Below are 22,989 nucleotides of genomic sequence, written 5' to 3'. Positions count from 1 at the left end.
ATGTCAAACCGTGAAGATTTAAAATTTCATTTGGAAAATCAATAATTAATATACTGGTTAAGGCTATAGGTGTCAACGAACATTTTTTCGAACAAAACATCTCACGATTCTTTCTTTCATAATTTTTTTTTCTGTATATTTTTTCTAGTCATTTAATATATCAAATTGAACTTAAGGCAGAAAAAAAAAACTTGATTGGTAATATTAACTCTAACAGTTCAATGTTCCAGAATCCAGATATTTAACGGTTTTTCAATCAACAAGAGTGCGTGGTAGTCAACAAATCCTACGCTTATCATTCATGTTTACGATTTTAAATAGATATATGAGCCAGAAATACTGTGGCAGCTACCCCCTCCCTTGAATTGCTTGTTACCAACGAGAGAAGAACCAAAGCCAACATTTACGCACGTTTGTATATTCGTTGTATTGTGATTTTTCAACAACGCCAACAATAATAATAATAACAAACATCGAAATTTAATTTCAGTTCGATTATTGTTTCACATTTTTGGCCGTTTGCAGGAGATCGATGCGTGTCCGATGCGCTTTAATGTTGCATATTTACATGCGCCTCTCATTCGGCACTAATATCACGTATTACGATGTGCATGGACAGAATGCAACGAAACACCAAACCACGAATAGACACGTTTCTCTTCGTTAAGGGTGTTAAATAAATAAATATGGTCGGCATTCAATTTGAATTTCAGTCGAAAATGACGGGAGTTCGAAACTAGAAATGGGAAAAAGAATGCTAAGATTAACTGATGATTGACATTTTCAGAATGGGGTATAATGAGTTTTCAATATCGTTTCCGATGAACTAATTGCCAAGCTTTCATTCCGGCAACGTTTTTTCCCTTACAAACTGACAACGGAAATATGTGTGTGTGTGTGTGTGTATGTTTCAAAGAACAAACGATCATCATCGAATATTGATTCTATGTAGTTTGCCGAGTCAGAGTTGCATTGGTGTCAACGTATGACCGAAACAAAAACCATTTTGACGCGTTGCACAAAAAATATCCACAGAAATTGTCATTGTTTACTTGCTTCTTGGAATAATTACTATTATATGCAGTCAAATAGGTTTCTGCAAAACAAATAGTAAGTTCAATTGAATATCGATACTTTCTCGAAAATGTTAAACGCACTTTTCAAAGTTATCGCCATATCTCTATCGATTACTTTGTACAGTGAGCAACCGACGTGGATATCAGCTCAATTATTATCTGTTCGTTTCCCTTGTTTGTGATAAAATATTGTCATGTGCATAAGAGATATATGTGCTGTGTGTCATCATAAATCAGAATGAAGGAAGAATACAAGTGAAGTGCAATAATGTTCATGTAAAATGGGGTACAAGGGACGAATAGTACAAATTTTATTTCCATACAGTCAAATGGATGTGTATATAGTAAAAATTTTCTACATTGGGTCAACTGTTGGTGGTCATCCCGTGAACTGATGATTTCGAGTCGACTTGGAATCGAATTTCCAATTGAAAGTTCTGAAATTGGAATGGTTAATTGAATTTTGGCAATTTATTTTGGATATGAGGGTGTTTCAATGTCCGTATATTTTAATTTATTTCCCATCAAAAGTAATTAAAACCAAGAGACGAGTAAATTGATTGGTCAAAAATCAAATGTCCCATTGTCTGCATGCCAAAATTTGAGTTGCATGCTGAATGTGTGGTGTTAATGAACATGTAGAAGGCGACGAATTTCTGAACGCATCGTCAACGGTCAGTGGGTGATTTTGATTTATTCGATTCGTACTTTTTTTTGTGAAGCAGTAAATGGTACTATCGAGATCCGATTGCTACCACTTTAAACGGCGCATCGAATGGAAAATGATGAAGACATTCGAATCGCTCATTTGCACACAGAAAATTGAGCCATTTTTGATTTTAACGGACCGTGTTCCATTTCTGGAAACCGCATCGCACCGCACCGTATAGTATTTACAAATACCATTCATTTCGGTAATGATTGAAGGCATATATATATTTATATATGTATACATAAAATACGGCAGGAACGTCACATATGAGAGCAAGAGACATGCACATCGGAGAGAAGCAACAGCGAACACAAAACACATCAATACACCCATACACACAGATATACGAACAATCTATCGCACAGCTTACAGTCATGCTTGCTTTTTCAGTATTGTGTTCAGGCCGCTGGCTGTTATTCTGTCCTTCTCTTTCTAGTTTCTTTTATGTGCACACATTTTCGTCGGTTACTGTAGCTGCTGCTGTTGCCGCTGCCGCTGCTGTTACCGTTGCCGCTGTACACATTTTACTTAATTTTTTTTTTTTTTTTTGTTTTCTCGCTGTCTTTCCATACATATATTATATTTTGCTCTTATTTTCACAACTCACTGTGTGTACTACATTTGGTCACTCAGTCTATAGTCGACATTCAAGCTGTTCGTACGTTTTTTCGATGCACAACTGAGCAAAAAGAAATAAAAAAAAAAATAAAAAAAATAAAAGAAATTGTATACACACGATTCAGTTTTGAGAATTGCTCACACACATGGTAGTGGTTCGTTGACATGTTTATATAGAAAACCATCAAGTGTATTAAATTACCTTTTTAGCACAAAATAAAGAGAGGAAAAAATTACATATATACGTGTATTCATAACATCAACAAAGAAACGGAAAATTGATAGATAAAACCATCCCGGCTAATGCATACATACAGATATGTCCGATAATATTCATGCAAAAGAAGAAAAAATCAACTATTTTGTCAATTGATTTGTGCAACTGGATAAATTGATCCAATTAAAAAGTCAAACATCGTGGAAAATTTGAATTTCAATGTTAGTGCAAAAAAAAAAGTGCAAAACAAAAAAAAAATGAATAAATGGAAAACCCAAATGGCAAATTTTGTGAATTGCTTGTAATTTTGAACTCATTTGAATAGTCATACAGGATTTTGTTCGTTAGAGACTTGGACTTTGTTTTGGGAAATTCCCCCCATAAAAGGACAAACTATTTTCAAGAGCGTATCTACCAATTTCGAACCGTTTCTATTGAAGTTTCGGCAACCGAACAGAGAGAAAAATCAGTTTTGATTCTGGAATAGTACGAAACACACGATTTCGCGATATCATGAAATTATTGCGTGCGATTAGGCAAATGATTTGGAAAGTGTGAGGATGGAAAATTTCACGCAGGAAGAAGATTAAAGAAAACTGCAAAAAATGTGTCAAAACTACACATCCTGACAGATGATTTTTTTTTTGCAAATCGAATGAAAAAATCCTAAAGCAAAGTTTATCGACATTGTTTTCTGAATGTTTAAAATTAAAATGTCAATCTCTGTGAGATAAAGTGTTTCTAAATTGTGTGCTGCATTACTAGCAATGGGACAATTTTTTAAATGAAAAAAAAAAAAAACGGCAAATTTCCAAAGTGAGTTAAATCGGCGTGAGTGAAACACCGTTACATTAAGTGGAATAGCGATTTTTCATAAACAGCGATCACATTTTTTTTTCAAATTGGTTCTTTCGTCTGAAGACGACAGACACATCGAACAAACAAAATGCAAATATAGAACATAATTAGTCGCTGTGTATCGTCGACGACGTTTTGGTTCGTAGTCGTCTTGTTCGTTAGTCGTTAATCCCCGTCGCCTGAGATCGTGAAAATTCATCCGTTCGTTGTCATGTTGTTCACTCAATTCGTAACGCGTCGCGCACACTCATCCACACGGAGACATTCAAATACACGATTGCACTTAATCCTATAATATTCGGGTGTCTCTCTCATTAAAGAAAAGTGTAATCAGAGAGAAGAGCAGAAAACAAAAAAACACACAAACCGTTCAGTGTACCGTCTAATTTTATCAGCATTGCTTCCGCAAGAGAGGTGCTCTTTTGTACGAGATCCAATCCACGTACATTACAATACGCACATATTGATGAATCGAATTGGCAGCGTTTTAAATCAATTCAAACGATCTCATTATAAAGGATATGACTTACCGTGGCCGGTGCAATCAATATAAGCTTGGCATTCATTTGTAATAAAAAAAAAACATTCGTTGAACAACGCGTGAAATTTATATTTCGTCCATTGCGTCTAACGACAAGGACCAAATAAAATAATAAAATGATTGGACACACGGTCAATAAATCATGTGAATATGCTGAATTGTAACACACCACGGTGAATATGATAAAAAGTCAGTTTCATCAGAACAAGTGGAGAGCCATGAACAGAGAGCCGCGGTGTACTGAAAAACATACTAATCTATTAAAGGTGAAATTGAGTAAAAAAAGATATTACTAATCAATCAAGAAAAAAATAATTAAGTGTTGAAACGAAGAGAAATAGAAAAAATTTAACCGGATCTCACAATCTCTAGCTCGATAGTGGATGTTTGCTCATAATCAATTGGAAAAGAAGGGGGAAAAAAACTCAAAAAGCTTCTTTTTTTTTGTTTCAATCAAACGAGGCAGCATTTGAATCAGAAAGCGTTAGCGACGCGTAATAACCAGAAGAATCTTAGAACATTCGGATATCCAGTTCCGAATTTAGCATATATTCATGTCTCGTTTAGTTTACTACCTTTTTAACTCGTTTTCACCCGCTTTCGTTTTCAACTGAAACGATGGTATAAACGGCATCGCGCGCACGGAAAACTCGCACTCACACAGTTTACGAAGGAGAAAAATAAGAGAAAAGAATCCCGTCTGAATACAGTATCGAAACAGCGACTCATCAACACACAGAGAAGTTGAGAAAGATAGCATTTTTCATCATCCAAAAAGAGACTTTAATAAATCACTAAACAACTTTGAATAGTCGTGAATACAATAATTTAAAAATAGACACACGAAGATCTCCACACACCATCTCAAATGAGAGAGAGAGAGAGAAAGAGAGTCTCTGCCATTTTGTTAAGCAATAGATTACGTCGACGCTTGAATAAATGTTAGAAAAGAGAGTTCCGGAGCGTATCATAAAAAGAACATCGGTAAGGAAAAGCGAACACAACATTTTCATGTATACCGATGCGAACGGCTGCCACAGCACGGGAGCGAGAGAGAGAAAGGGAAAGACAAGCACATAGAGATAGACGGTGAAAATTATGCAGCAAGAAAGAGATGAACAAAACTAGATACATGAATTTATATTGATCAATATATCTGGTTAAATTTGGCGAAAATTGAACTCTAACCACGAATTTCAGTCCAAAATCAACAATAACAAAAAACAACAGCAAGGACAGAATGAGAAACGGTGATCGTTCAAAAAGAACGACAGATAACGAACAGACATGGAATACCTTTTTTGAAAATGTTCGGTTTTTCACAGTGTTCTTTGAATTTGTGCTCCATTTGACTTAAACTGAAAGGAGATACGCTAAAAGTAGCAAACGGTATAAAGTGTGCGTGTGAAAATTGTGTACGCGTCTACACGTTGTAAACAAAAACCAAAATTAAACCGCGTGCAATCGAGATAGACACGCTTTTCCTCCGACGAGCAAAAATAAAAAAGTGTACGAATGGAAAGAAACTATTAGAAGTTTATTCACCCGCAAAATTAAAAAAAGAAGAAGAAGAAGAAAAATATATATGTATATAAAGAGCGAGGGATATAGAGACTGCATTGAAGTTATCACTGAGAGTGTCTTGTCATGCGCGCGCACTAGCTTCTTCCGAATCTGATGAAATGCTCTCGTGATATCCAGTGGCGTTAGATTTTCATATCGTTGACTGTTAACCACATTTTACAATGCGGACAATCCAATTCGATTGGTTCAAAAGCCGAATGAAGCATAGTTCAGGTGTTTTACAAGTTTTTACTTATGTGCCGGAAGTTGAACAGACGATCATTGTAGTGCCAATTTGCCAGATTCAAACTGAACGGATCGAGAGAAAAAACGGTGCTAACACTCCAATCACGCAGTTTCGACAAGAGTTTCCGATTCATTAGGGAAAATTCAAAGAAGAAGAAGAAAAATATGTCCGATGCATACGGATCGATTCGTCGCACCACCGAACGACAGGATCATTAATCAAAAGAAGGTGAACCGGTGACAATCAGTAGACAGCCAAGCATCAAATAATAACCATCGCTGAAACGTAGGAAAATAAAACGAAAACGAAAATATAAATTACTCAATAAACATTTATCCGAAGAGTTGATTTTGAAAGAACGTCATGAATGCGCACGTTTTGCGCAAAAGGGATCTGGCTAAAAATCTAATATTCTTATTGTTGCCAGTTCTCGTGTCTTGGTGCCAATGTTTAAGTGCTGCAGCACCACCGTCAGTTCTCGCAAATAAGATGTTTGGTGATTTAAGCCACAAAAATAAACCAAATTATGTACACAATTTAGCCGGTAGCCCGCACGAGGCCGAAATTATCCACGATAACAATGCAAATGATTTTCGAATTGTTCCAAAGCATGAAAATAGCCAAAAATTTACATATAATATTCACAATAGCAATGAAAAGCAAACACAACTGAATGCAATTCACACAACGACGACGTTGGTGCGAACGTCTACGCATGGTGAAAATGAAAATTCGGTGGCCAAACGGTTATTCAATTATAACGGCCACTATAAAGTAATTTACAGCGATAATATAATGATTGATCGAAACGATGACGTCGAAGCATCGCCATTGCAAAATGATCTCGCAACATATGATTCATTGCGTGAACGGAACGTAAATGCATCGCAAAATCGTCTGTCACAGCAACAGCGAATGAAACGGACGAAACACATTTTGCTTCGAAATCGTAACCACCACCACCAACACCAACAACAACGAAAACAATTACGAGTGCTGCCAAAAACGACCATTAATTTTGATAACGATAATAATAATAATGATAGCGTTAGGAACAGTAGTTATAATCATGAAAGTAATATATTTTACAATTGGAGTAACGAACACAACAGCAACAATAGTAGTAATAAGAATGAAATCATTGCCATTGACAAGCGACATGCATACAACCAAGAACGTAACGAAGATGCGAGTAAAACGAAAGCGTCATTCAACTACAGCCATTCGAATCGAATTTTTAACGACAGAGATGAAAGTGAGTCGCGACATCAGCAAAAGAAAATTGAGCGTAATCGTCGCGAATCCAGATCAGAATTGAAACAACTGCCGTTGAGCAGCAACGGTGGCGGCAGCGCATTCGTCCGACTCAATCCATTCTCAAATAGCCGAATCAATGGTTTGACATTTGGCAACGTAAATCTGCCGAGACAGCGACGATTTTGTTCGGCTCGTGATCCAACAACATTGGCATTCGAAGCACCAACAGTATTTGAAGGCAAAGTTCGGTCAATGAGCTCCGATCGCCGACGAAACTTTTCCGTCACATTCGAAGTGAAGGAGATTTACAAACGGCAAATTGGACTCAAATTGCCGTCATTGATAAGACTTAAATTTACATATAAAAATTCTAGTGAATGTGACATATACCGCGAAACATTTCGATCTGTTGGCCATGTACGAGACGAACTGGAACCAGGGAAACTGTACATTTTATTTGTGAATCAAATCGACTTAGGCAATTTTTCAATTCTCGGACAACCATTGAAGCGGACGCGAAAAACGGTCACCGATGTGCGAACGGGTGTTGCTGAAAAATACGGTGAGTTCTAAGTGGTTTGATCTCTTTTCCCCAGTTTTTTTTTTCTTCGGCTTTTCATTGTTTTCTTCCATTTCTTTTTCGCTGATTTCGTTTTGACAACATGTCGCTCTTTACATTTATATATCTCGAAATCTAACGCTACACCAAAATAGATCATTCGTTAGTGGTGGACATCAAACGAGTTAAGCGATAAGAGACATTAAGTAGAGACTGTATTAGAATCGAATTTTTAAAATAGGGGTAAAGACCAGGATGGACTCGAAAGAGTTCTGTATGAATGAGAGTAGAATTTGTTCGAATACTTGTATGAAAGAAAAGATTATCCATCAGTTATTTTTTATCTTAGCAAAAGATTGATTGATAATGTTGTGAAAAATATTCTATTTTATGAAATCGTTTTTGATGCTTTGTTACGATGAGTGGGCCACATTTTGAATATTCCATTTCAGTTTCCCATTTTAAAATTTTATGTCCGAATTAAAAATCGTTTAAGTGCATGGTCGTTCAGGTTCGGGTTGGAATGTCCAAACGTTACATATGTGCAAAAAATGTCTTATTATCTTTTCAATCGCATAAATATTATAAATGCACGGCAAGTAGCACTAATAAGTTCATCGAATCATCTGGATGAGTCGTTTGCGTTTGTTGTACATATATTTCGTAAACATCCGCACCGAAATGCAATGGCCATTATCCATCGACCATTGAATGTATTTGATCTACCTTTCTTCTGTTTTTCCTTCTTTCTCCCCCTCCGCTCTCTCTCCCTCTCTCTCTCTCTCTCTCTCTCTCTCCCTCTCTCTCTCTATCTCTCTCTCTCTCTATCTCTCTCTTTTTCTCTCGCTCGCTCGGTATAATGAAGAAGAGTGTCTTCAATATACACCAACTAGTTGTTTGCGAATATCGGCGAACGTTAAATATGCAGTGCAGCATTCCGACATGAGGTTAATTTCGCTAAAAATGCAAGTCGTGTGAACTGATGTAATCGAGCATTGTGACGAATTCCATTTGTCAGCCGGTCGAATAATGTCGTCATATTTTGGATGACAATTGATCTTTGTGGAAAATATAAAATGATAGTAGCCACAGCACACTGAACATAAAAGAAGAAGAAAAAAAACCATCAGCAATTAATTTATAATGTAATCATCGATTTAAATTAACCTCGACTGATCTCAATCATTTGCTATATTTGAAAGTGGGGAGCAGGGTAAATTGCAATTGAACGAGTGACATTCCAATGTGATTTTATTTTTTGCGGTTTTTGCAGCAATTTCAATTCTAATTTCGATTCTTGTTAATTTCAGTTCGTTGGAATTAAAATAAAAAGTGAATATTGTGGTCGCCAGATTTTATCAAGTCTGCGGCAACTTTTACGACTTTACGGCCGACACTCGATGTGCGGGTGAAAAAGGAATGAACTTAAAAAGCATGCGAAACTATATGCATAACGATGACACTTTTGTTTTTGGGCGGCACAAAAAGAACTTTGCTGGACGGTAGACTATTGCAATTCATGTGCTTCTGAATACATATGTATTCGTTAATAGTGAGAGGAGGTGAATGATAAATGATTTTATCGCCCGTTGAAGTGCCAATACATTTACACATACACCAGTATCATCGTGTGCGTTTGATTTATACAAACAGTCTTTGACGTTTGTAAAGACTTTTTTTTTTTAAATTGGCGCCAATTTTTCTGATGCACAATGTATTGTTGAATAGCAAAATGAATGCACATTCATCCGGATATTATGGATAGACACATACACACACACACACACCTACATTGGTTGCATCGTTCGATGTTCAGTTGCTCTGATTAACATACATCGTGTATTTGGTTGTGTCATACGGGATAGAAAAAAGAAGTTGAGACAATGCAAGAACAAAGGGGTAGATGAACTGTCCAATATGGCTCATCACAGACACACGCTGCTTCTTGCAATGTAAATTTCTGCAATGTATAAATTATAAATGCCTCCGTCTAACTCATTTAAATTCCATTTGTTTAAATCATATCAATTACTCGTACTCATTATCTGAAACTGAAATGGAAACCGATTGCTGGGCGGCCAAATCACGTTTAAATGACCAAGCAATGTTTTGTCCACACAATGTACATAAATTGTACGATGGGTAATTGTTGATGAATCTTTCAATTTATTCAGTAAGTCCATTGTCGCGACCAGCACCATTTGTGATTAAGTAGTATTGATGAATTGTTCTACCATCAGCTCAATTTTCATTCAAACATCTATACGGTGTAGAAAGCAGCATGCATTTGAAAAGGCAGAGATGTGTTTGGTGCCGTTCTGATGTTTTTCTTAAAACAGACATTGATTGTTATTTGATTTGGTCCACATGGGAAACACCTCTTCAAATGTGGGAGAAATCTGTTGAGTTTACGAAAATAAAAACAAAAACGATATGAAGAAATAACAAGAGATTGAGAAAATAAAAAGAATTTACGGTTTCTTAGCAGATAATATTGAGCGCATGAATCTTTCTCACATCATTGAATGCGTAAAATATACAAAAGTGGCAATCTATACGGTTCCTTGACTTTTTCGAGTCTCTTCGTTGCTTCGAAATTGCGATGGGTTTGCAATGAATTTCGTTTTTTTTTTTCTTCGTTACGTATGTGCACCTCGGTGTCTTTTTTCGGTTCTTCAGAATGTCGCTTATAGACATATATGGATCAAAAGGATGAAAATTCATCACAGCCAATCTGTGCTGACGAATGGATCTCGTCGGTTGGATGTTGTGTGTCCTCTTCTCGCCGCGTGCACTTTATATTGGATTTTTCGGTATTTCTGTGAGAGAGTGATGTGGTGTGTCTGTGTGAAACATCAAAGGTTGACTGTGATCTGTATATGGTAACACTATCCAACGTCGAACAATGAAATGTATTGTAAGTGCATAATTATTGCTTTTTCCAAAATGCGAAAACAATTGCCTGCGTGTTTGTTATGTTTTTTTTTTTTCATTTTCTTTTCGTGTGATTTCACTTTATTTTTATTTTCTGGTGTGGAGTTGGTTTTTTTTTTTACATTCGTATTTTTATTTCCCATATTACATTCACATATTATCAAGGAGAAGAAAAAAACGATTCACTTATTATTATTCGCTGTTGTGCGGTGCGTTGCGATGTGTGTGTATGCTGTATTATTTTTTTCTCGCATTTCTGAATGCATTTAAACAAATATAATCAAAACGACAATGCCGATTGATTGAAAAAGCATAACAAATCGTTCACATTTTAAATATACGTATCGATCACTGATCACTGAACTTACGAAGCGCGGCAAATACAATTCGAAAAACAGTAATTGTATACATCTCTCGCATGTATACATTCGGGGCACATTAAGGCATGTCACCGATTGATTTTGTGCTCACCACTGTTCACCATAAATCGATGATCCATTTTTGAAAAAAAAAAAAAAAATGCAAAGCTGAACGATGCAAAGAGAAAAAAAAACCACACACACATTTCATACGTGTATCTATCACACACATCTCTCTCTCTCTCTCTCTCTCTCTCTCTCTCTCTCTCTCTCTTCATATACACATACTCAACTTATAATCGCATTCACACAAATGCATGCACCAAAATGAGATCAACCAGCAACGACAATGAAAAGAGAGGAAAAAAAATCACAGACGATTGTACGTAGTTCAATCATACCTATTGTCTTCATTCTTCGCTCGCATTTTCCACCGTGTTTCCAGTAAAGCGTGTGCGCGTGCGCTGCTGTGTGTGCGTGTTCACTTTACGTATTCATCGTTTTAACCGAATGCCGAATAGCATGAGATTCTTTTAGTTTTTATTTTCTTTTTTTTTTATTTTATGTTATTTACATTATTTTATTTATTTTTTTATTTATTTCATATCTTCGGTTGATTTTTGTTTTTCGTTAAGTGTTTCGCATTTGTGTGGATTATGCTCGTGTTTATACGTGCTTGAAAGTATGCCTTTGACGTAGCGATTTCACAGACGATAAATGCAATCATCAAAGGAATATTAAATTACTTTGTGGCTACGCGACAAAATTTACAAAATATTTAGTATATTTTGGCTGTAGCGTGTATCGGCTGCTGCTTCTGCTAGTGATGTTTTTTCTTCTTCGGTTGTTTTTGCTCTGGCCTCTTAGCTGCCTCGGTTGGTGATGACGGTGGTGTACTAATGTTGTGCATTTGAAGCTTGCAGTTCTTGGTTATGTGTCGTATTGTAACAATTCGCATGTTCGCACAGACTTATATAGAATCTACGCTTAATTCCATGTATTTCTTTGTCTCAGTTAGAGAGACTCACAGTGTTTGTTGTCTTATGCATTTTATTTCTACATTGGTTGTTACTTCTAACCTGTCTTCTGTTCCACATGCAAAATATAGTTTTACAAGGTTAGATTACATTATTTCCCAAGTTTTATGCGAGTCTGTGTGATTGAGTGACTGTGTTGTGTGTGTGTGTGTGTGTGAATTTTTGCGTAAAGGCGGTTTTATTCATTCGTATGCAATATTTATGTGAATGTGTTCATTCAACATGTAAGTGCCGGTGAATTTTGAGCGCATCTAAATTCATGGCTTTATGATATGCGTAAAAACGGATTGCAATTTGACATTAATTTGGCCGCATGATCAGGTGGACAGTGAATTTTGCAACTGCACGTCATGCACGTCAAACAGCCACCTCGTATGTCTCTTCAAACGGAAATGCCGTTTCATTACACTCAGAACTGACATACAAATCTTCAACTCAATTATCAACGGCTTCGCATTTAATTTTGCAGGCTGAGGCAGACCAAATTTCAGATTGCACGAAATCTAGCACACAAAATCCTTGACCATTTTTAATCAAGGTACGCGGTTTAGGAAGCTCAATTCAATTACACCTCACATTAACTAACGTAAATTTATTTGTTTCCATGAATTTCACAGTTGAAAATTGGGAGGAAAAAAAGTAGCCACATGAATTAAAATCGCTTAAATGAATTTCAAACGGAATAAGGAATGTAGTACATAAACGTCGGAATGCCATTTAAAAAAGGACGTTCAACGCTTGTGTATGTAAGAGCATTTCTGTATTCTACCAAAACTTGGCTGAATTTTAAATTTTCCACGAAAAGCTGTTCAATTTGTATTATTTATAGACCGTATTAGATGGCATGTGAGTGTGTGCTGTTGTTGATGACGATGGTGTTTCTCTTTTTCATTTGTCTAAACTCTTTGGCCGAAACTCTCTGAATTGAATTGAAACTGCATTTTTTGCAAATCTGTGTAGTAGCCTCCACAAATGCCAAACGATACATATAGTATATCGATTTGTATAACAGAAGAATGAAAACATATATTGATAAATATTTATAAGAATGGTATTGACTGACTGCTGTTTGCTGTTGCCGATGCCATTAAATGTATTCCATAAAAATTACTATGAATCACATGAAGGCGTCGCACAAAAAATGTATCGTCCAAATTGTTATTCTCTCCTCTTCTTCTTCTTTATTTCGTTCTACTAAATATACCCATAATCGTTGGCAAGCGCGCGGTACCCTGCGACACGAGCAAAAGTCATCTATTTTCATTGTTAACCCGGAATAAAAGAAAGAAAGAAGAAGAGATTGTAAAACGGACGAGTGAAAAAAGTGAATTTTTAATAGCAATTCATTATTATTGAACAAAACGGAATGCATTTGTTACCAACAATTAGATTGTGATCATTTTTCGACCGTTCGAAACGATGTCGGGCATAGCAAAAGCTTTTTGACCAATAAACCGTTGAGATGTTAGGTGCCGAAATCGGCGCTCCTCCATTTTATGCGGAATTTCAATTGAATATTGTTTTTTTTTTTTTTTTGGGAATGTCACGATGAAATATTTCTGCGAATGGTTCCAAGAAAATACCATGGCATAACATTGTGTCATGAGTCTTTTATATATGAAAAATACAATTGACCTTCACCCAAATTACCTCATTCGAATTTTCACTCTTGAACTGAAAAAAAAGTTGTATTTTTCTCTTCGCTACCATAAACTAAACTAATTCATTTGTGCAATTACGCTTTTTTTTTCTAAATCCTACACTTTAAATCACTGAACATTTCTCCAGGGATTTTGATCTGAATGTATAATGAGACTTGTTTTGCTGCATGAAACTCCCATTTCGTACATCGTTAAAGACATAAGCTTAAGCATTTGACTTAGAATTTCTGAATGGCCGACAGTTTAATAGTAAACACAGCTGTGAATTTCTTGGGCATCATTTAAATGAGTCTTGTTTTTTTATGTTAAATTACGTAACAAATTATATATGCAATTGTTTGTTAGATGCACAATGGATCTTTTCACAGAGCCATATCATATGATTGTCTGGCCAAGTAATTACCAAGACACCATGGCATGTAACCACCAATTAATTTTAATTACAATCATGCACTCTAAAGACAAAATCAATTGCAATACAGTTTTTCTTCGTTCGTAATTATGACGACTTGTTTCATTTTCTCCCTATCTCTGTCGCTCTCCCATAATTCTATCGTGTTTCAATGAGCATGAAACAGAAAGAAAAATAAAACTGAACTAACATTTCAACTTTGTGCTCGGTGACGCACAAAATGTTCACTTCTGCAGAGATTTTCCATTCAATGAATGTGGGAATCTTTCATTTGGTTTTATGGGGAAAACTATGTTGTGGCTGCTTATGATTACATCTTTGCGGTCTAACTCGTCAGCATTGAACAGTATGACACGGATGCAGGGGTGAGATACAAACTTCAGTATATTATTATAATGAGTTATCGATAGTTTCTAATGACAAATTTTGAAAAATTATCCGTTCAATCAATAATAAGTTTGATGTAGATTCAAAAACGAAACTGCCATTTTTTGTCAAGAGTCATGACTCAAGACACGAAGTCAATGAAATATTTGGATTGAAAATTACATTTACCTTTATTTTAATAATGGCAAAAAAATCTGAATAAAAGCCAATTAATTGTTTTCCGGTTTCTTCTTTAGGTCTTTAATAGAAATGAAAGCTTTCTCAACTCAAAATCATTATGACTTGCCTGAGCTCTCACTGGTAACCTCAAGAGAGACTTCTCCATCTTCTTTTTCTGTTTTTTTCTGAACCAAAGATTTAAATCACAGATCGTTAATAATTGGATAGCGAAACGGGAATGAATATGAATATACGTAACGCGAACACACTCGGGTGCATGTCATGCAAAAATTCGTTTATTATTTCTCCTCTTTTTTTCATGTCTTGGCTATTTTCTCAACATTGTTGTGTCGTATTTCATGAAATTTTAATAATCATGATTTGATGGTTTGATGAACTGAATTCGTAAGCATTGTAAAATGCAGAAAACAAAAATAGAAGAAAAAAAAATGGAAAACCATTGTTTCGATTTTATATGTTTATATGTTTACATGTCTTTTAAGTGCAATAATTAAACCAACAGAAGAATGAAATTATTCTGTTGTAGAATAAGATAATAAACGCGTAAATTTAAAGATTTTTTTTTTTTCGCTTCATTTACACACCGGCAAAATGTAGTATGAAGAGATGGATAGAGAGAGAGGTAGAGAGAAAACAATGAGAAGGAAATTGCATGGTCGGTAAAATTCATTAACGTTTGCATGATGGATAAGTACAGCGAAAGAAATTGTGGAGGAAATGAAGAAAATAAAGGAAGAAATGGTTGAACGTTTTTTTTTTTTCATCGTAATTCCCATTCTAAATTTTACCATTTATTCGTTCATCATGATGATCTAGGGTATGCGTAGTGTTTAGGAGAAAGGAAAAAAATACATTTAGTTAGTGCGAATGATGTAGTTCAACGTCGATACGGTAAATGGATTGAACGGATTGCATGTATATTTCAACATAACCGATCCTTGCTTATCATATCTATCATATTGGAACATACATACTCAAGTAAAAATTCACACTAATAAAATCGCTATGCTGTAGTTATGCTCACACTGATTGTCGTTCAGAAATTAGTGTGACCCATACGTTAGAGCAAACGAGTGTACAATATTGTTTGGAAGAGAGCGAGCGATAAACACACAAATTGACACCGAAATTGCTTTGCACTCAACGCCGAGATCTCAGTGTCTAGTGTCCACTCTCTGTATGGTAACCGAGTGTGAATTTTGCTACTGAATTGCCAACAGAAACCATTAATGAATCTGAAAATCTTCTGAATCTGTCGGAGCACTTCTGAATGCTTTTGAATAGCTTCCAAAATGGACGAATCTACTGAAAATGAGTAATGGTCCGCGGTCAGTTGCGATTTTCGCGAAGCTGATAAGAGATAGAGGTTTAATGTCTCCGGAAAAGTTGTAGTACTCGAAGTCTCCTATAATTTTGCTCAAGACTGCTATGTCTTATCTCTTACCAGTTAGGCGCAAATCAAAAACACGCGCATATAGCAAGGTTTTTTTGCTTATCATTTTTCGCGTTTTCCACGAAACTGATAGGAGATAACTGCAAACATGTGTTTTAAGATTGCTGAGCATCTCAGCATTTCGTAAGGCACGGATATATCCGAGCATATCGACGACGCATACAGTGGCGTGCGTTGCTACACGACCGGAATTTGTATGTTGTTGCTGCGAACACAATTCGGTCGAGTCGTTGCGGCTGCACGTAGCAACACATGCCACTGTATTATACAGTATGCGTCGTCGATATGCTCGGATATATCCGTGCCTTACGAAATGCTGAGATGCTCAGCAATCTTAAAACACATGTTTGGATAACTGATAATTGTCTAAAACGAAGTTGTAAAGTGGCTCATGCGCTATAAATTTTTATAAAACGCTAGGTCGTTATCTCCTATCAGTTCCGCGAAAAACAAGGTAAACCACGACTGTACACCAAATTTCGCGGTTTTTCGCGTTTTTCGCGGAAGTGATAAAAGATAAGGAATTGACGTCTTCACAGTTTCCAGTTATCTCTTATCAGTTTCGCGAATAACGCGAAAAACCGCGAAATTTGGTGTACATCCGTGGTTTACCTTGTTTTTCGCGGAACTGATAAGAGATAACGACCTAGTGTCTTAGGAAAATTTATAGTGCATGAGGTCCTTCACAACTTTGCTTTTAGATAGTTATCAGTTATCTCTTATCAGTTTCGTGGAAAACGCGAAAATTGATAAGCAAAAAAACCTTGCTATATGCGCGTGTTTTTGATTTGCGCCTAACTGGTAAGAGATAAGACATAGCAATCTTGAGCAAAATTAGAGGAGACTTCGAGTACTACAACTTTGCCGAAGACACCAAACCTCTATCTTTTATCAGCTTCGCGAAAATCACGACTGACCGCGGACCATTACTCATTTTCAGTAGATTCGTCCATTTTGGAAGCTATTCAAAAGCATTCAGAAGTGCTCCGACAGATTCAGAAGATTTTCAGATTCATTAATGGTTTCTGTTGGCAATTCAGTAGCAAAATTCACACTCGGTTACCATACAGAGAGTGGACACTAGACACTGAGATCTCGGCGTCGAGTGCAAAGCAATTTCGGTGTCAATTTGTGTGTTTATCGCTCGCTCTCTTTCAAACAATATTGTACACTCGTTTGCTCTAACGTGCCAGGAAATCGAATTGGAGTGTGTACACAATGCACACACTGATTTTCGTCCAGAATTCAGCGTGGCCCATACATTTGTGAGCGTCAACGAGTGTTACATACATACACTACACACTCTAAATATATGCCACACTCATTGTCGCTCACAAATGTATGGGTCACACTAATTTCTGAACGACAATCAGTGTGAGCATAACTACAGCATAGCGATTTTATTAGTGTGAATTTTTACTTGAGTATTTATGTAGATATCAGTTAGAACGACGAAAACGTTTCCCAGACTATCTATGACCATTTCTATCTTAAAATATTTTTAGCGGCATCAAATCGAATGATCACAGTGCATTCATTTCGATCGTGTAAAATTTCAATCAACCAAATTCAATCTTATAGCATGTAAAAAATTGATACAGTAGTCAAAATAGCCTTTAAAACTTCAAACAATATGAACCGGTTCAATAATGTGTCACTATGTGTCGCGTTGTTATGCGCAAAATTCACCACATTGGTCTTATACAATGTGTGGCAACGATATCCAAATACATCTGAATGAATACATAAACATAGGCGGCAAGTACGAGACATAACAGGAATGATCTTGTGTATGCAAAGAGCAATGTGTCACACATTTTACCAATGGATTGTGGAAATAAAAGAAGATAAAATTGTTGTTCAAGTATCAACAAAAGTGGCGACATTTTAATTGTCTTTTTAATCACAAAATAAACATTCCACTACTGTAAGACCACTATTGGATGAAACTTGTATCGATTTTTATAGATACCTTTTATTTGTGTGCGCGTACACGTGGTATAAATACGTTATGAAAAGATTATCCCATTGAAAGAAATAAAACTCCCATTGAATTTATAAACTCCCATTGCACTTTACTGCAATGTACTCGTGTTATGTTGAATGAACCATTTGGAAAATGTTTGATCAATCGTATTAATAGTCGGAATTTTCCATCACTTCAGTTCAAAACAATATTTCATTTAATATCGTCTTCCATTCAATTTTTATGTTGTTGCAATTTTACAAAACCATTTTTTTTTTTTTTTCATTTCTTCTTCTCTTCGCCAAAGTGTTTACATATTATGTACCGAATGTGCGCAAGACGGAAAAGAAAACTGAAGAAAATTCCGCCTTTCTGTCCATATTTGAATTGTGATAATTGCACGAAATCAAAACAAGATACAGTTTATTAATCAAAACAAAGGAAATACAATGGGTTGCTCGAATTACTTAAACATGTTCGCACAAAGTAATTTGATGTGATTGGGACCGGATTGAGAGGTTTTCGCTGAGAGCTCAGAGTTTGCTGAATCAGGAATTCATATGTTTACGTCTGTTGCCACGTCACACTAGCATTCGTCTGATATTTCTTTGTGATCGGATGTAAGGTATGTGGCAACAAGGAGACAAGTGGGTGGTTTCACCGATAACATCGTCCATTCGACACATTTTTTTTAACGTAAAACTCAGACACGCATTTTGTTGCCGCTGCTTCTCTAATAAAACCGGCATTCTCGAACCGTGATTTTTTTTTCTTCTCTAATTTTTTTTTTTGTCGAACGGTGTGAAAATTCATCATTCATTCATTTTTTTAATGCTCGTGCGTGTATTTTCATCTGTTTTGTTCTCGCTACGATTGAGGTGAAGAGAAAAAGAGATAGGAGCTCTCATGTCAACAGTTTATAAGCTGACAATTTTATTTTGCTTCAAATCTCTTTTGTTAAAGCCGTTAATAAACACCTTCGGATTGCGCCTAATTTTTGAGCACACACACTCAAACACTATCAATAGCATCGTAATGTATGACAATTGTTGTCTCTATTTTGTAGATGGTTATGGCTATGTACGGCATATTTCATCCCAATCTGATTCAGGCACAGGTAACCAAATAAATAGCTTTACTCAAACACACACACACACACACAACCCCACAATATATTTTAGATAAAACAATGAGCGACACATTTTCAATTCGCCGATTGACATGTGTGGAAAAATATTGGCAAACAAATTATTGGTTGCTCCTTTGAAACATTTGATTTGAATTACGAAGGTTCGAATATTTGAGAAGCGATTTAAAGAGTGTTTCATTTTATCTCTCCTTCTATTCGAAATGAATTCAAGACAACAGAAAAGAAAGAAACGAAAGAATACAAAAAAAAAAAAAACGATCGCAGATTTGTGATTTGCCGCGATTTTTTTTTTCTTCGATAAGTGAAACAAAAACAACAACAAAAAGCGCACACATCAAAATCATCTGTTTAAAATTCTTTGATACAATAAATCAAAGAATGACCGACACATTTATACCGTCCGTCATGTATACGAAATTTTAGTCTGATATGAAAGCCTCATATGACCGGCTTTCAAATATTATACAATAATTTTTTTTCCCCCATAGCATAGTTTAAAAATAGACACTTTCTCTATAAATTTTCTACCGAAAAAATACGACTTTTCTAAATGTCATCAAAAATCGAGCGCCGAAACACTTGGAACATCGATTTGATTAAAATTCGAAATTTAAATCGAATGGAAATCAGCACATTTTGAAATATGGAATGAAAAACCATTTGGTGACCGAAAAATGTCATTCTTTCTGTAAACAGTTTAAATCGTAACGTATTTGCATATTTTGTCTAAGATTTTTTTTAATGTGCGTATGAATTGAATCAAAGCCAAAGCCAGCGCGACTCGCGACTGGTTCAGTTCAATGCTTTTTAAGAAAAACGTCATATTCGTTTTTTTCTCGACATTTGAAGGAAAAATTCAATCCTTTTGACAACAGTTTATATTCATAATTAGTACTCAATTCAAGTGAAGTGAATTGGATTATCAAATTTGAATTCTCACATGATGAAATCATAAGTAAATACACCAAATCATATGTTGATTGTTGATATGGAATTTATCAAAATCACAATAAATGACAATATATCCTATATATACAATATGCATTATGATCCAAAATTCGGTTGTATTACATAGAAATGGGATGCATATATGACTTGCACAAAATCTTGTGCTCAAAGTGTGAAGAAAATTTAATCCTACTTTCGGTTTAAAAAAGTTTTTTTATTTCGCGTTTTTCATCTTTTCATTTGATAACCAATCAGATCATAGTAGTCATAGCACAGGCTAATGAACACGTACAACGTGTTCACATCCATACGCGTGCAAATCAGAAATGAACAAAAAAAAAACGTTAATCTTCTTCGCCAAAATATAAAAAGAAACCATTCAACGGTTTTCATTTGGAACATAACTCAGACTTTACGTTCGTTCACAGTTTATAAACAATTTACATTTTTTTGTGTGTGTTCATTTCTTGAACAAAAACTCAGTCGAATTTAAAAACAACAAGATTGCAAATGATTCCCGAAACAAATGCATCGCTTTTTCTGACTCTTACGAGAAAAGTTGAAAACTGCAATGTGCCATTGCAAACGCGAAATGAAATGTGCCAACGAAAATCAACCGAAAATAAATTGAATCAGTCTGGAATGTTCTGCATAAATAATAAGAGGAGTGAGAAAAAAGAACGGTTCATCACTTCTACTCGCCTCGTTTTGCAATTAGCTATGCAAAGAAGTGTATTGTGTATGAAAACTTACGAGATCTACAACAACACAACCAAATGATATGAATTTGGTGTTATAACCAATTATACCGGCTATAAATTGTTCTCCCACGCAATAGAATAGATTGTCGATAATAGATTTGAATACAATTGGGAAGGAAAAGATTTGTCAGTTCATGAAATAGTGTTATTCATCTCGTTCGGCAATAGATTGGTGGCGTTTCATAATGCATTTGCGTACAGAATGAATCACACTTGATCAACGTCTAGACGATTTTTTCAAGAGTGTGCGACAAGTTTTCTGCGGGAAATGAGTGTGACCATTCCGGTGTTGCATAGTTTAATTTCTTTTATACACATATTAACCCTCTAATGTATTATTTTTTACCAGAGCTGAGAGTACTGGTACTTAGTTGATTTTTGGCCATAGATAATTAAAAAAATATATTCATAATCCTGGATTCCTCATGGTTTAGTCAGAAAATGCGATTGATATAAATCATAGAACAATCTAATCCATTGTTTAAAAGTGTCGAAAATGTTCTATAGGCGTTCAAATGCGACGTTGTATGCATTAGAGGGTTAACTTAGTATATTCGATTTTTTGTTGTTGTATGAAATTAAAAAAAAGCACATCATTGGTCATTTCATGAATTGGCTTAAATTCATTCACTTTACCTCTTTCATAAATAACGATCTAAAATTTATTGGCGTAAGAGTAGACTGTGCAGCGACACAAAAGAAAATATTCATGGATCAGCTCATTTTTCATAGCGCGTTGAATTCATATTCTTGGCTTCTTGGCACGTTTTTATTCATCTCTTTCTTTCTTTCTCTTTTCTTTCCACTGCGTAAGAAATCTATAATTATTGTAATTTTTGCTATGGTTGTCATCATTATTATTTTGTATGTCTGCGAACAAAGCAGGAGATAAACAAGAACGCATGAAATGTTTTGTTTGAACAGTTGCTTGAATAATCGTGAGATCTTTGAGCTCTTGATACTGTTGCTTTCCATTTTTTTTTTTTCGTTCCCTCTTTTTTTTGTATTTCGCGCAAGTCTGACATTAATAAAGCACCTGTTAAACCAGCGCAAAAACAATTGGTGTCTTTTTTGTGTTGTTGTTGTTGTTGAATATTAAATATACTGTTTGATGTAGATAAGTTGGTTGCAAACGCAGCTTTTCGCACCGATATGAGCCTATGAATGGTAGATTCATTCTATTTTTCTAGTCCCTCCTTCCGCCATATTATTGTTCTGATTAACTTTTGTCTGTGTTTTATATTTTAACAAAACCATTTGGATTATTATTTCGTGAAAACATATGAACAAATTTTTTCTTGAAAACATTGAAAATTTTACGCCAAACACACAGTTTGGTTTTGTTGGTCAAACACACTCAAAACGCACATGAAATCACATTTCACCCCAACACAATTTTCAATTTGAATTCCTGCTCGGGTTTTTTTTTCGCTTTGCCACACCGTCCAATTCTTCATAAAACGAATGAAATGAATGCACTTCGAAGATTGCAATTAAAATGCACGAAGGAAAATAGCACGTCGTTTTGGAAACAGGCATCGTTGAGGGTGATTCTATTTCAGTCACATATTTTTCATTAAATTAATGACACAAGAACTTCAGTCATTCGGATGTAAATTCAAGCTTATGACCTTATTGGATTTAAATAGCTCAATGTGTTGTTCTTTGTATTCGATACTAAAATGCCGGAAATTCGATAAGATTTTTTTTTTTAAATACAAAACAAATGATGACACATATAAGCCGTGCAATCGAAATTGGAAATAATATTTTTTGTTTATGCATTAATTAGGTCATACGGATTGATGATGTTTCCATTTGGTAATGCAATGGTCATTGAATCGGCGTTATGTATTTCAGTAGTAGGCAATGCCCGAATTTTTCAATTAGAAAAAAAAATTTAATTGAATTTATGATAAGAATTGTTAGAAATGATGTAATTAATGATGCCTAAAATGAAACTATAAAGAATGGTCAGGGTGTTCACATCAATGAGTTATTATAACCATAATCACTCACCAGTAAAGGTCCCTCATTTTCAAAAGTTAGAGATTTTTGAGCCATCCGGATGTAGGCCTACAGTTAAAAAAGGT

At 35.4% G+C, this 22,989-nt stretch overlaps 1 protein-coding gene across 1 annotated transcript in view; it reads left to right on the top strand.

Moving 5' to 3' along the window:
• Nucleotides 1-2,425: 2,425 nt before the first annotated feature.
• Nucleotides 2,426-22,989, top strand: part of LOC129575458 (protein vein) — a 31,385-nt gene continuing 10,821 nt past the window's right edge. Inside the window, exon 1 of the mRNA XM_055459119.1 lies at nt 2,426-7,651. Within this exon, the coding sequence (XP_055315094.1) occupies nt 6,196-7,651 (1,456 nt within the window). The 5' untranslated portion in view covers nt 2,426-6,195. The remainder of the gene's footprint in view (nt 7,652-22,989) is intronic.

This window comes from Sitodiplosis mosellana, unplaced genomic scaffold (assembly GCF_009176505.1).
Source record: "Sitodiplosis mosellana isolate CC-2019 unplaced genomic scaffold, AAFC_SMos_1.0 Smas_scaffold_6167, whole genome shotgun sequence".
NCBI lineage: Eukaryota > Metazoa > Arthropoda > Insecta > Diptera > Cecidomyiidae > Sitodiplosis > Sitodiplosis mosellana.
Note: the sequence above shows the minus strand (reverse complement) of the source record. Positions and strands in the feature narration are given on the sequence as shown.